Raw genomic sequence first — 15,992 nt, forward strand, 5'->3', positions numbered from 1 at the left:
TTTGAAGTAGGGTACCAAAGTAAAAATCTTTGGGGTGAGGGTGAGGGTGGATGTTTGGCTTCTCTGGGGTGGGGGAGAGCAGGGAAGATGGGATGGGAAACAGTCTTTTGGTAGTGGGAATGGTGTTTATGTACACTCCTATTAACATGTAGTCATATAAATCACTACTTAATTAATATGAGGGGGAAAATTGATTGAATGTATAAAACTTTTTAATGCACAAACCACAGGCTGAGTCTTTGAAATGAGATGACTCTCTCAAAGTTTAGACCAGGGAGAACAGAAGAAAATTGTTGACTAATCATGAATCTAAAGGCTGGAATAGTGCAGATGAAGAGTTGGGGGGGTCTCCATTTTATAGATAGTTAGTAGGCCTATTTTAGTTATATTCCAAAGCTCCTATGACTATACTAGTTTTTTTTTTTTTTAGTCTGACATCTGATATGCAGGTGGATCCAAGTTATTGTCTGGGAGATGAGGTCATGGCTGGGACAAAGGACCAGAAAGCTGGATCAGGGAAGAGAGTTGCTCCCAAATATGAGAAAGGTGTATAAATATTGTTGACTGTAAAAACCATGTACTTTATATGATATGGGGCCCATATTCAGCTTAGTAGCCTATGTCCTCTGCATCCCTGTAGATCTGAGCTCACATTCTATGGCCATGAGTAGGAACGTTCCAAGATGCCCCAATTTCAGGACCCATCTTCCTCAGGTGGAACATGGAGTATGTTGTCCAGCCTCCCTTCAGAGGATGGAACATTTTCTGCCATTGTTGATCCATGTTGGGGGCAAGATCCTATGGGGGCTCACAAAGGGGTCTACTGTGTTGTTCCTAATAAAGATCATCATTAACAATGGAGAGAGGGATTTATTTAAGGTCTAGGCCCATCATGTCTGTTTGGAAATTTCAGGACTCCAGCTGATTGGGGGCCTGATAGTGACTAAAGAGTCATCGTTAAAGTATGCCAGTCTTTTGCCCTTATTCAGCTTTTGCAGTCTTTTTTTTTTTTTTTTTTTTTTTGATAAGGTTAGCTTTGAAGTGACTGAGAGAACTGAGAGAAGTATAATAGGAAGTAGGTGAGGAGGTTATGTAAGTCTAAGTAGACACTCTTTCATTAGGAACTTTATGGTATCTTTTTAGGTCTTTCTACTTGCTTGTTCCATATACTGACTCACTGCATATTATTATGGACTTTTGCCTTCAGGTATATATTTTGCCCTAATTTATGGATACATGTGAACATATGCTAATATTTCTGTGAGACCTTTCCTAGCTCATAGGACTCATTAGTTCCATTTCAGGTAGTATACTTCCTAACAAAGCTACAGAACCCAGCTATAGACCAGGGCCCATGAGATTAAGCACATGTGCACATAAGTTGGGGGAAAATATACATCTTTAAGTAAAAATGCACAACAGTTTTCAGTGACTCAGTAAGTGCAGCAAGCAAGACACAAAGACGCCATAATGTACTTAATCAAATAGTTTCTACTTAGACGTAGTACCCTCCTCACACTATTTCACTTCCCTCACTCTAAGTCCAACTGTGTCCAATAAAGTAAGGACTACAAAAGCTGGATAAGGGCAAGAGACTGGCATTCTTTAAAGATGGCTCTTTTGTTCATTACCAGACCACTCCATCATCCGGGACCCTAGTCAAGAAATCTTTGGATTCTCACACAGATATGATGTGCCTAGATCTCTAACAGATCCCTCTCTCCACCATCACTGGTCTTCACCATCAAGAACATCATAAACCCTCTTGTGAGCCTCTACAGGACATTGCACACAATGTAGAATAACAGTGGTAGAAATTGTCCCACTCTCCAAAGGGAGGCTGGGTCAACCAACATACTCTGCCACTAGAGGAAGACAGGTCCTGAAATGAGTGCAGCCTACAATGTTCCTAGCTAGACTTCAAGCTCAGATTGACAAGGATGCAGAGGTTATACAGGCTCCTGTGCTAAATATGAATAGACATGGATCCTAGGTCAGATTGATGGGCTTTACAGTTCATGGTATTTATATACTTTCCCCATATTTGGGAGCTGCTCTCTACCCTTATCCAGCCTCCTAGTTCTATCTTCAACTCTGACACCATCTTCCTAGACAATACTCCTAGTCTACCTGCATGTTAGCTGTTGGGTTCAGTCAACAATTACTAAAGTCATGGGCCCTTTGTAATATATCTAAAATAGACTTCCTAGCTCCTTCCAACATGAAGGTTCCAAATTTCATCTGTTACACTTTACCTTTAGGTTACTGATTATTAAACAAATTGTTCTGCTTTATATCTTAATTCATTACAGCACCAATTGTAGATGTTGCCATGATGCTACCATAAAGAATAGAAAACTTCCAATGGAGGGGAGAGGACATTGAACTTTACTGGTGAAAATTGTATGGAATTTTATCCCTCTTATATCACAAGTAGTAGAATTTACCAAAAGCTAATGAATTAATTGAGAAAAGAGTATAACTGATCTCAAGACAAATTGGAACAATTCTCCTAGGACTTCTCTCTATGGTTAGCTTCCTTTCCTTAGGATTTCACTACACAACAGGAAGTATGCTCCCCAGCCTAGTGTCTCTCTCTCTCTCTTTTTTTCTTAGTGACTTAATACAGTTTTACAAAATTATAATATTTTACAAATATACATTTAACAAATAGACAATTACAAGACTTTACAACTATACACCACACACTTATTTCCCCTAATAGTTTTCATAAATTCCAATAGTAACATCTCCCTGTTAACTGCTTGATGGAGACTATTTGTGTTCTATATTGTTTCCAATTTTAAAACCCAAGAGGAGATTGGCTTAACTTGGACAGAAAACTTTACTGCCATGTTCCTGTTGTGCATGCACTCCCTGACCCATGGCAGAATCTCAGTAAACATATTAAACAAACAGTGAGAGAAATGGAGAGAATCTAACAAAGAACGATTTCCAAATTTGGGTTAATATTGAGAATATCATTAGCTCAGCAAAGTTTCAGAAGTGTAAAGCTGGGCACGAAGAACCAAGGTGTCTTGCTTAGTAATGAAGAATCTGAACATTAGAATTAGATTGTCTGGGTTTGAATTCCAACTCTACCACTGACCAAATGTGAACTCTGGCTTATTTTGACACTCAAGTCTCAGTTGGCCTATTCTTAAAAAACAGAGTGAATAGTAATAACTGTTTATAGAGCTCACTGTGAAGAGTAACTAAAATACACTATGCAAAATGCTCAATAATCATTGACTAATATCATTATTCTCTTCTTCTACCCACACTATTACATGCTTTCAAAAAGACTTTCACTTGTCTGATGTATGGCATGTGAAGATCTTCCATTCTGTGAGGGATCTCTTAGTTTGTGTGATGGTTTCTTTGGTTGTGCAGAAGCTTTTCAATTTGATATAGTCCCACTGATTTGTTTTTGTTTTAGTATTCCTTGCAATTGGGTTTGAATCATCAAAGATGTCCTTGAGGTTTGGGCCCTAGTCGGGGAGTCCTGAGATTCCCAAACAGACATGATGGGCCTAGACCTTGAATAAATCCCTCTCTCCATTGTTACTGGTTATCTCTATCAGAAACAACACAATAGGACCCTTTGTGGGCTCCCATAGGACCTTGCCCTCAACGTGGATCAACAATGGTAGAGAATGTTCCATCCTCTGAAGGGAGGCTAGACAAAATACTCTATGTTCCACCTGAGGAAGATGGGTCCTGAAATTAGGGCAGCTTGGAACATTCCTACTCATGACCACAGAATGTGAACTTAGATCTACAGGGATACAGAGGTCACATAGGCTCTTAAGCTGAATATGGGCCCAGATATCAGATGTCAGGCTCGAGAAAAAAAACTAGTATAGTCATGAGCCCTTTGGAATATAACTAAAATAGGCCTACTAACTATCTACATAACGGAGACTCCCTAACTCTTCATCTGAACTATTCCAGCTGTTAGGTTCATGATTAGTCAACAATTTGCTTGGCTTTATATGTTAACTCTCTTTTCAGCCACCAGGTTCCAGATGCTAACTTGATGCCTGTTGTAAATTAACTTAAAAAGAGGTATTGGGGGTTGGGGCTGCTTGTGGAGCATATAGAAGAATTGTGGGTTGTAGAAGGTGGAAGGTCTGGCTTCTGTAATTGCTTCCCCGCTGAACATGGATGTTGATTGGTCAGTCCATACTCCTAGTCTGCCTCTCTCTTTCCCTATTAGGGTGGGTCTCTGGGGAAGTGGAGCTCTAGGACACATTGGTGGGGTCTTCAGTCCAGGGAAGCCTGGCCGGCATCCTGATGACATCTGGAACCTGGTGACTGAAAAGAGAGTTAACATACAAAGCCAAACAAATTGTTGAGCAATCATGGACCAAAGCTTGGAATAGTGGAGAGTAAGTGTTAGGGGGGTACTCACTGCAAACTCTAGTGTACTTCTGCTTTCAGGTATATATTTTGCAGTAGCTTATGGATACGTGTGAACATATGCTCTCTCTCACAGAACCTGGTGTATATCTAGGTTTTGGGACTTTGTTAGAAAGTGAACCACCTGGGATGGAATTAGAGAATACTATGAAAGGAAAGGTCTCACCTGAGTAATGAAGCTGAAAGGTTGTAATTCTACATGTGAAGTCTCTGGACACAGTTTGAAGTGAAGCATGTTGAGGTGGCAATTGTTGTGTTGATTAGGTTGCGATCGGCAGATGCAATATTATTTGATATGGATTGGGAGAGGCATATGGGAAAGTGGGCCCTATCCAAGGGTTCCAGGACTGGGGGAAGTAGGGGCTCTATAGTGGAGATGTGAGGTTCCTACTGTCTTAGGGTTCCAAAAGACAATGGATAGTTAATGTTATCATCACATTATTTGGTAATTGGGTTAACTTTGAAAAGTCCTTTTGTTAGGGTTTGCTGTACAGTATCCAGTATCTTGTATATAGCTGTGCTATTGGTTGCTTCTGATCTACTTGGTCTAGGCTTTGAGAGAGTCCACATATCAATTACACAGCCTATATATTAAAAAGACTCAGTCTGTGTTTTAAAAAACTTCGAGACATACAATTAATTTTCCCCCTCGCATATTAATTAACTAGTGATTTATATGACTACATTTTACTAGGAGTGTACATAAACGCCATTCCCACCACCAAAAGACTGTGACCCATCCCTCCCACCCACTCCTACCCCCCACTGGCCCAGGAAGTTGCATGTCTACCCCTCACCACAGGGTTTTTACTTTGGTGCCCTACTGACAATTTGGTCAGGTCCTGCTTTTAGTTTCCCTTTCAGATCTTCTTACTCAACTTCTGTTGATGAATGGGATCATCCCATACTCATATTTATCTTTCTGACTTAGCTCACTTAACATAATTCCTTCTAGCTCTGTCCATGATGGGTCAGAGAAGGTAGGTTCATTGTTCTTGATAGCTGCATAGTATTCCATTGTGTATATATACCACAGCTTTCTCAGCCACTCATCTTTTGTTGGGCACCTGGGTTGCTTCCAGGTTTTACCTATTATGAATTGTGCTGCTATGAACATAGGAGTACACACCACTTTTTGGTTGGGTGTTATGGAGTCCTTGGGGTATAACCCCAGGAGAGGAATTACTGGATCATATGGAAGGTCCATGTCTAGCCTTGTGAGAGTTTTCAAGACTGCTCTCCACAGAGGCTGTACCAATTTACATTCCCACCAGCAATGCAAAAGGGTTCCTCTGTCCCCACAGCCTCTCCAGCATTTGTTGCTGCTGTCCTTTTTGATGTATGCCATTCTTACAGGAGTGAGGTGGTATCTTAGTGTTGTCTTAATTTGCATTTCTCTAATCTTTGATAAGGGGGCCCAAAGGATTAAATGGAAAAAGGAGGCTCTCTTCAATAAATGGTGCTGGGAAAACTGGGTTGTAACATGCAGAAGAATAAAATTGAACCACTTTATCTCACCAGAAACAAAAATCAACTCCAAATGGATCAAAGACCTGGATGTTAGACCAGAAACAATCAAATACTTAGAGGAAAACATTGGTAAAACACTTTCCCACCTACACCTCAAGGACATCTTTGATAAATCAAACCCAATTGCAAGGAAGACTAAAGCAGAAACAAACCAATGGGACTACATCAAATTGAAAAGCTTCTGCAGATCCAAAGAAACTATTAAACAAACAGAGAGACCCCTCACAGAATGGGAGAAGATCTTCACATGCCATACATCAGACAAGAAACTAATCACCAAAATATATAAAGAGCTCAGAAAACTTAGCACCAAAAAAGCAAATGACCCCATCCAAAAATGGGCAGAGGATATGAGCAAAACATTCACCTCAGAGGAGATCCAAAAGGCTAACAAACATATGAAAAACTGCTCTAGGTCACTGATTATCAGAGAAATGCAAATTAATGTTTCCTTTTTATAAATAAAAAATAAGACTAGGAAAGATTTTTTAATTTTTTTATTGGAGAATTAAAGTTTTACATTCAACAGTAAGTATAACAGTTTGTACATGCATAATATTCCCCAGTTTCCCATATAACAATACAACCCCCACTAGGTCCTCTGAATCCTTCTTGGACCTGAATTCTAGAATAGGAAAGTTTTCAAGGGTGAGGATTGGATATGGAGTTCTGGTTGTGGGAACTGTACCCCTGTACAGTTCTGGGAACTGTTGTGTGGAATTGTACCCCTCTTATCCTATGGCCTTGTCAATATTTCCATTTTACAAATAAAAATTAAAAAAGAAGCTTCATTACTTGGGTGAGACCTTTCCTTTTATAGTACACTCTAATTTCATCTCAGGTAGTTCACTTTCTAACAAAGTCCCATAACCTAGATATACACCAGTTTCTGTGAGAGAGAGCTTATGTTCACACGTATCCATAAACTACTGCAAAATATATACCTGAAAGCAGAAGTACACTAGAGTTTGCAGTGAGTACCTCCCTAACACTTCCTCTCCACTATTCCAAGCTTGGGATCCATGATTGCTCAACAAATTGTTTGGCTTCGTATGTTAACTCTCTTTTCAATCACCAGGTTCCAGATGCCACCAGGATGCTGGCCAGGCTTCCCTGGATGGAAGACCCCACCAATGTGGCCTAGAGCTCCGCTTCCCCAGAGACACACCTTACTAGGGAAAGAGAGAGGCAGACTGGGTGTATGGACCGACCAGTCAACGCCCATGTTCAGCGGGGAAGCAATTACAGAAGCCAGACCTTCTACCTTCTGCAACCCTCAACGACCCTGGGTTCATGCTCCCAGAGGGCTAGAGAATGGTAAAGCTATCATGGGATGGGGTGGGTTACGGAGATTGGGTGGTGGGAATTGTGTGGAGTTGTACCCCTCCTACCTTATGGTTTTGTTCATTAATCCTTTCTTAAATAAAAAATTAAAAAAAATAAAATAAATAGTTTATTAATGTTAAAAAAATTTAATAAAATAAAATAAATTTAAAAAAATTAAAAAAGAACAGAAAAAGAAAAAGTTCCACAAACTCATCTCACTCCTTAATTTAGGTAACTAAAATAATAGAAGGAAAAAAATAAAGATAGAGAAAGAGAAAAAGAAGCAGTCATCATTCTGGTACATGTGCTGCTGGGGATTGAACTCAGGACCTCATGCATGCTTAAGGGTCCAATGCTTCATCCACTGTGCCACCTCTCAGATCATGATAGTAGAAGCTTTTTATGGAGTCTTTTTAATTTCTGTTTATATAGGAACTTTTGCTATCGGACTAAAAGTGACAAGTGATGCTTTGAAGGTATAAGTGGACCCCAGAATAAGATGAGAATTTGGGGTTAAAGTTTACTTTTTTTTTCTTTTGCCTCCAGGGCTGTTGCTAAGGTCTCAGTGCTCACAATACGAATCCACTGCTCCCAGCAGTCATTTTTTCCATTTTCCTCCCCCCCCTATATTATTGATAGGTCAGAGAAAAATTAAGAGGTGAGAGGGAAGTAGAGAGGGAGAGACAAAGAGAGACACTTTCTGAGCTTGTGAAGCACCCCCTTCTCCGACGCCCCTGCAGGGGCTGGGGGTTGGGAAGGCTTGCTCATGGCAATGTGTGCACTCAGTCTCATCTGTCACTACCCAGCACCCAATGTTTCCTTTCTGTTTATATTTTCCTTTTTAAAATTTAAATATTATTCTGCATTGAATTGACATCCCCAGTTATCCCAAGTGAAGGCATGCCTTCCTAATAGTTCTCTTAGAATAGAGTGGATGATAAAAAACAGCAAGAATTCAAAGACTCTGATGACTTGACAGTTGTTTGTTGAGCTGAATGAGTAAATTTTACACTGTTCATTTCATTACAAGTGAGTCTGTTCTCCTAGTGCTTCCCTAATTTACATCCAGGAATAAACTATTCATGAACAGACTACTACCTAGAGTATGAGTTAAGAACCTTCTTTTTAGGGGCATTCTTTCAAACAAATAAAGACCTATATATGCAAAGGGGCATGGCAGAAAAGTTAAAAAAAAAATTCTTGGGAGTCAAGCGGTAGCTTAGTAGGTTAAGCACATGTGGCACAAAGCACAAGCACAGGCATAAGGATCCCAGTTCGAGCCCCCGGCTCCCCACCTGCTGGGGAGTTGCTTCACAGGCAGTGGAGCAGGTCTGTAGGTGTCTATCTTTCTCTCTCCCTCTCTGTCTTCCCCTCCTTTCTCCATTTCTCTCTGTCCTATCCAACAGTGACATCAATAACTACAACAACAATAAAAAAAAAGAGCAACAAAAGGGAAAATAAATAAATATAAAATTTTTAAAAATAAATAAATTAATTAAAAACATTCTTTTTATTATAGAATAAACTTCAATATTTTATACAAATATACACATTTATATAACACCTTCAAATATGTTGGTGCAAAGTATATGTTCCAAAGATGAGTGTTTCAAATGTGACAATAACCTGTGTCTTCAAAATATATTGATGGGGAGGGCAGGCAATGATGCATCTGGTTAAATGCAAAAGGACTGGTTCCATCAGAAAAAAAAAAAAAAGAAAGGAAGAAAGAAAAAATAAAAGCAAGGAATGGTTGCTAGGAGCAGTGGCTTTTGTGGTACAGGTATCAGGTCCCAGTGATAACCCTGGAGGCAAAAGAAAATAGAAAAGAAAAAGAAAAAAATATATATATATATATTAATTGAATCCCAGTAATTGATCTCTCAGTCATGACTGAAAATCCATATATACCACTCAACTTAAAGTCATATTTCACACTATTCTGTATTCTTGTTATAGAGTTGAATTTCTTGGGCTGATGAAATAGCTCATTTAGTTAGTGTACTGCTTTGCCATGTGCACAACCATGTTTCACCCCAGCTCCATGGCACTGAATGAAGCTTTAGTGCTATGGTCTCTCTCATGATTTTTCTCTGTTTCTATCTAAAAAGAGACAGAAAAACACATATACATGGATTATAGCTGAATTTCCTAAGTTTGAGTCTTGTCAAGCCACTATTTGTATGACCTTAGATGAGTGACTTAATCTTTCTGTGCTTCTGTCTCTTATTTGCGAAGTGAGATAATTTTTTTAATTCATAGAGTAGTTGCTAAGCAATTTTACACAAAAATAACTCAGTAGTTTAAAAACATATAAGTAATATATATTAGCTGGTATTATTATTCTGGATATTTGAGTGTCTGATAAAAGGAAACAGGATGAAATAGAGAAATATTATAATCCAAGTATTTAGTTTACTGTCTTCATTCTTCTTAATAAGTGAAGGCAAGAAATCATCTATTGCCTTAATCTACTTTTTTAACTTTTCTATTATTATTTTTCTTATTAGATAGAAACAGAGAGAAATCGAGAGAGAAGGGGGAGATAGAGAGGGAGACAGACACCTTCAGCCCTGCTTCACCACTCATGAAGCTTCCCCCTTGCAGGTGGGGCTTAATCTACTTTCTACTGGGAATTTTTCAGGCAACCAAGTCCTGTTATAGAAGTATTAAGGATATCCTGGAGGGCCCTGACCTGAGCACCCCAAAAACTATTTTGATCCATACTCCCAGTGGGGGAGAAGTGATAGGAGGAAGAGGGTAAGAGGGCTTTGAACTCCAGCTCCATCAGGACCCAGAGAGAGAAGAGGAAAAAAGGAAGAACATTTGGATGTAGTAATAGGGTTATGTGTGGTTGGAGGGGGAAGAGAAGACTGGATCTGGAAGAAAAAGGGGGGCAGTTATGCACAAATGTAGACAGATAGTTGTAGAGATGACAATTAAAAAAAAACTTTTGATGTTCCAACTACTCTAGCTCTCGCTTTCTCAGAGTTAAAAAAAAATGAGTTGAGGGGGCTGGGTGTTGGTATACCTGGTTGAGCACACAAGTTACAGTGTTCAAGGATCTGGGTTCAAGCCCCCATCCCCAACTGCAGGGGAAAGCTTCACAAGTGGTGAAGCAGTGCTGCAGGTATCTCTTTGTCTCTCGCTCAATTGCCTCTCAATTTCTGTCTCTATCCAAATATTATTTACTTATTTTATAAATAATATGTGTTGTATTCAGTCACTTCCTTAATCACAGGCCAAGACAAAATAGAGAGATAAAGAGAAGATAGAGGACAGTAGATGTTAATGTAGGGCTTGATAACAGGATATACTGAGAACTGCAGAGTCCTCTGATTATTCACTCATCACCTTCTCTCATCCTGCCTGTTTACAAGTCAGGAAATTAAGAGGAGCTGGTGAGCCTGGGGGTAGGAGAAACTTACAAATAAGCAAACTACAGTATGTATGGTTCTTTCACATGTTCTTATCAACAGGATAAAGAAAGTATCAAGGTTTTGTCTACACTAGTCTAAGGGGCACAAAGAGAAGCACGGTCATGCATGCTAGATAGGGTTCAGCTACTACAAGCAAAATTCTCAGGGCACCGGAAGCCCCCCTCAGCCAGGAAGCTCCACCCTTTCTGACTGGAACTCATATATTGTTAAGAGTACTGATTCATTAAAAATATGAGACTGAATCAGATTTTCAGTTAAATTCTGGTTCCATTTTGTTCTCTCACAGGGATTGTAGAACATGGTGAACATGTAGAACATGGTAATAGAAAAGGATATAAGTTGGGAGTGAGAGTGTTTTGCAGACACCTATCCTGGGAAGATGAGAACTGTTACCACCTCTTAACTGTAATATAAACCATTAACACCAGATAAAATGATTAAAAAAAAAAATAAGACTATCTCTTGTATGGACCATCACAGAGTAATGTTCACTCACTTCACTTACCAGGGTATCATGTCAGACTACTCCAAATGGTTAGAGTTCTGCCAACTCCAGACTTTAAGTACTTGAGACCAGCCTCATAGGTTGCCTTGCTTCAGGTTACCAGGATGCTCCACCAAAACTGTAAATCTGATTTCAACATAATTCAGAAACATAGATTTAAAATTCTTAAAACATTTTATTTGACTTTAAAGCTGTATTCTACAGTCTCATAACATGCATATACTGCATAGTTAATACAGTTTACAGTTTAGAAATCCTGTGGTTACCTTGCACATATCTGTACATTACCTTAAAGGAAGCTGTGGTTTGGTGGGAAGAGGCATTTCTAGTTTAGGTTTTGTTATCTGCTGTCACAGATCTCTGAATACTCCCCTGCTCAAGGTGAATTAATGGTTCCTCTTCTGGGGTACACCCCAAATGTATTTTTATGTATCATTATTGATGTTTAGTACATTCAAAGTCTTGTGCAACCATTAACTATGACAAGTTGCAGAGCCCTTTTTATCACCCCTAAAAAAAGTTTTATATTTCTGGTGAGATAGCATAGTCATTATGCAAATAAATTTCATGGCTGAGACTCCAAGAAGCTTTATATCCATGAAGCAGTCACTCTTTCTTCTCCTCTACTTCTTAGATTCTGGCTGCTGCTTATCTTCTTTTTGTCTCTATGGGTTTGCCTATCCTGGATGCTTATGTAAATGGAATAATACAGACAATATATCTGTAAGGGCACAGTTAATCCATCTGAGTTCTCTAGGGAAATCTTTTCATTCCAATGTAAAGACAGAGGGAAAGACAAAGTTATGGGGAGAGACAACACAGCACCAGTGCTTCTCCAGTGTCACAGTACTCCAGTGTGGTGCCAGGGTTCAAACCTATACTACATACAAGGCAAATCAAATGCCCTTCCCAATGAACTACTTCTCTGACCCCTTCCAAAGATAATTAGACTTCTATGAGTCTTAGAAATTCCAGTTTACCTTTTCCCTGTGCTTCTCTTCGTCCAGTGCCTTTCATGTTAAAGCCAGCAGAGCCAATACTGAGGTGGGGTTATTCTGCCATGAAAAGGGAACTTTCATAGTTTACTTCATAGGTTACTTCAAGCCAAAGATGAAGACATCTTGTGTATATTATTTATTTATTTATTTCCATCATGGTTATTGCTAGAGGTATGCAACTGCATGACAATACTACCACTTTTAGCATTTTCCCCCTTTTTCTATTTTTTGAATGGCAGTTATTGGGGAGGACAGAGAGGAAGAGAGAAACAGATAGGAAGTGATACACCTACAGCACTGTTCCACTGTTTTTGAAGCTTCCTACCACAGGTGGGGGTTGGGCCTTGAATTTGGGTCCTTGCACATGGTGATGTGTACTCTCTAAGGGGTATACGGCCACCTGTACCCAGGAATTGACACATTAACTACACCTGAAGAGCTGGTGTAGTTTAAGAAGAGGCTTGCAGGTAAGATAAAGCTCTAAGAAACTCCAATATAGGAGACTAAAGAAAAGTGATCAGACAATAAGAGAAAAATCTAAGATAGTGAAATGGCACGAAGATCAAAGTGAAGCATATTTTAAGAAGAAAGAGGAGTCAACAGAGATCAAACAAACTGCATACTGGGTAAACAAGCTCCACAGGATCAGCTCTGATCTTAGATATCTTAGTGAGAGACCAGATTGCCACACGGGTTGCAGGTGGGAAAGATGAAAAGAGAGGAGAGAGGTCTATAGAGTTGGTCTAGAAAGGCAGCTCTAAAATAGAGGAGAGAAATGGAGTTGCATCTCAAAAGAAACATGGGATCTTTGAAGGGTTGGTTTTGGAGTTTAGAGGGTTTGGCAGAGGAGGGGAGTGCACAGGAGAAAAAAAGAGTACATGTAAATATTGATCAGGAGTCTCCTGTAGAGGAGAGATTTAGGATTCAGGAGAAAGGATGAGCATATATGTGGTCTCTCAGTGAGTACAGAATGGAGCCAGAACAAAAATAATCCAAGTGTGAACCCACCCGGTGGTGAAAGCCTGGAAGATGACCCAGGCACATGGTCTATCTTGAAGCAGAGACATTTGGAAGTGACTGTGAAGAGCAAAAAACAAATCCACAAACTCTCTGACTGGTCTGTCCTCATGTCAGCATGACTTCCCACAGCTGCCTTAGAGCCCACTTGGCTCCTGTTAGTACATATCCCTCAGGATCCACTCCTAGTTTCCCTGACAATCTTTCATTACTTGAAGGGGCAAAAATAAGTGGAAAAGCCTGACTAGAGCAAGAATCAGAAAAGAAGATCCTTCCCTCCTAAGAGCTGACTACTGCCCCTTCAGAAGGAAGTTGATAACCCTCAGTGGAGCAGGTCTGAGAGATGGACTCATGAATGGACAAAGGAAGTGATCAAAGTAAGTGCACCAAGCACATTTCACAAACAGAAGTGCAAGCAACACCTGATTTTTGTTTTGTTTTGTTTTCCTTTTTAGATAAATAAGTATGCAGGGTCTTGGCTCATAAACTATCCTGTCTCTGCAGGATGTACTGGTTTTAGTTGTGTTTTTGTTTGTTTTTTGGGTTTTTTTGTTTGTTTGTTTTGTCTCCCCAGAAGTGGTGGTTCTGTTTTCAATGAGATTATACAAATGCTAGGGCCAAGCACTGGCAGGGAAGCTCACATCTCCTCTTGCAATGTCACATTCTTTGCCAAGGCACTCATGAGTAGAAGTCCAAGGGTGAGAACTCAAAAAGAGCTGGGAGAGAGGGGGCTTAGGGGCAGGCTGTACATCAACCTGCAGCATTCAGAATCTTCTTGGGAGTCTCCCCAAGCCACCAATTTATCTGATATTTCCAGTCCCCCTCTAACCCCAGATCCAGTGAAAACTCTGCCCTGCCCCTTGACCATCCCTCCAACCATGTGCTCCTACTACAGTTCTACTCATATGATAAGGATATGATTATGAGCATTGAGGATGAGTGATATTGGTTGACAGGACAAGTTGAAGCTCTCAAAAGAAGAAGGAAATTATTGGGCAAAGTGCTTATTTCCCAAGCCAGGAGCTTATATCATCCTGTGATTGCCACAGTAGTGAGTTCCAGGAATCTTATACTTCCTTGTAGGCTCCAGGATCAGTGGTCAGTGCTCAGAGGATCAATTTCTGAAACCTCCTTCAGGACATTACCTCATTTCATTCTGATGACATTGGGGGAACAGAGACTATGACTATGTTTTTTTTTAGATGATGAAGTTGAAATTCAAAAAAATCTATATGGATACTTCTTCAGAGAAGACATACTGATGGCCCACAGACATATGAAAAAAGGAGCTTCAATATCACTTCTCATTAGAAGAATAAAAACTAAAGCCATATAAGATATCATCTCACACCTATGCACCTGTGACAATGACCTACATAAGACTAAGGATTGGAGTGACTCAGCATTGGCCCAGCCACTCAATAGTAGAGATCACACCTAGAATCAGGAGGTCCTGAATTTCTTTCCCAGAATCTCTCTCTTTCATAAACATATATTTCTTTTATTTATTTATTTATTTATTTATTCCCTTTTGTTGCCCTTGTTGCTTTATCATTGTAATTATTATTGTTGTCATCATTGTTGAATAGGACAGAGAGAAATGGAGCGAGGAGGAAAAGACAGAGGAGGAGAGAAAGATAGACACCTGCAGACCTACTAAACTGCGTGTGAAGTGACTCCTCTGCAGGTGGGGGGCTGGGGCCTTGAACTGGGTCCTTTCACTGGTCCTTGCGCTTTGTGCCATGTGTGTTAAAGCCACTGCACTACCGCCTGACTTCCAAACATATTTCTAAGTGATGAAAAATACCTAGTACTGGCAGTGATGTGGACAAAAAGGAACTTTTACACTGTTGGCGGGAATGAAAACTGGTATTGTCCTTTAGGAACACTGAATGAAGATACCATTAAACAAGATAGGACTAGAACAACTTCAGGAACCCACCAAATCACTGGTGAGTGAAAGCACGTATGGCTCATGGACTGAAAGGAGCCTAGGGAGAGATTGGGTGGCTGGTAACAGTCCAGCAGTTTACCAGTTGAGGCACCACCACCAGTCTGTTTTACCAACAAGGAGACAGCTGAAGGGAGGAGAGGACTCCCTTAAGACACACCAGATGCTGGCACAGCTATAAACAAGATACTGGGTACTATACAGCAAACCCCTAACAAAAGGACTTTTCAAAAAGTTAACCCAATTACCAGATAATGTGATGATAACATTAACTATTCATTGTCTTTTTGAACCCTAAGACAGCAGGAACCTCACATCTCTACTATAGAGCCTATATTTTCCCCAGTCCTGGAACCTTAAGATAAGGCCCACTTTCCTGCAGGCCTCTCCCAATCCATATCAAATAATATTGTATCAGCCGATCGCAACCTAATCAACACAACGATTGCCACCTCAACATGCTTCAGCTTAGACTGTGTCCAGAGACTTCAGGTGTGGAATGACAACCCTTCAGCTTCATTACTCAGGTGAGACCTTTCCTTTCATACAATTCTCTAATTCCATCCCAGGTGGTTCACTTTCTAACAAAGTCCCAAAACCTAGATATACACCAGGTTCTGTGAGAGAGAGCATGTGTTCACACGGATGCATAAACTAGTGCAAAATATATACCTGGAAGCATAAATACACTAGAGTTTGGAGAGAGTACCCCCCCCAACACTTCCTCTCCACTATTCCAACTTTTGTGTCCATGATTGCTCAACAATTTGTTTGGCTTTGTATGTTAACTCTCTTTTCAGTCA

General features: G+C 40.0%; 1 protein-coding gene across 3 annotated transcripts in view; it reads right to left on the reverse strand.

Moving 5' to 3' along the window:
• Positions 1 to 15,992, reverse strand: part of SUSD1 (sushi domain containing 1) — a 325,163-nt gene that overhangs the window by 80,619 nt on the left and 228,552 nt on the right. For 2 of the 3 annotated variants that reach the window (XM_060199942.1, XM_060199946.1), the window contains one exon: positions 11,229 to 11,349. The exons of the other annotated variant lie outside the window; for it this stretch is intronic. In XM_060199942.1, the coding sequence (XP_060055925.1) occupies positions 11,320 to 11,349 (30 nt within the window). In that variant the 3' untranslated portion in view covers positions 11,229 to 11,319. Of the gene's footprint in view, positions 1 to 11,228; positions 11,350 to 15,992 lie in introns of those variants that run through there. 3 annotated transcript variants of the gene reach the window in all.

Source organism: Erinaceus europaeus, chromosome 10 (genome assembly GCF_950295315.1).
Source record: "Erinaceus europaeus chromosome 10, mEriEur2.1, whole genome shotgun sequence".
Lineage (NCBI taxonomy): Eukaryota > Metazoa > Chordata > Mammalia > Eulipotyphla > Erinaceidae > Erinaceus > Erinaceus europaeus.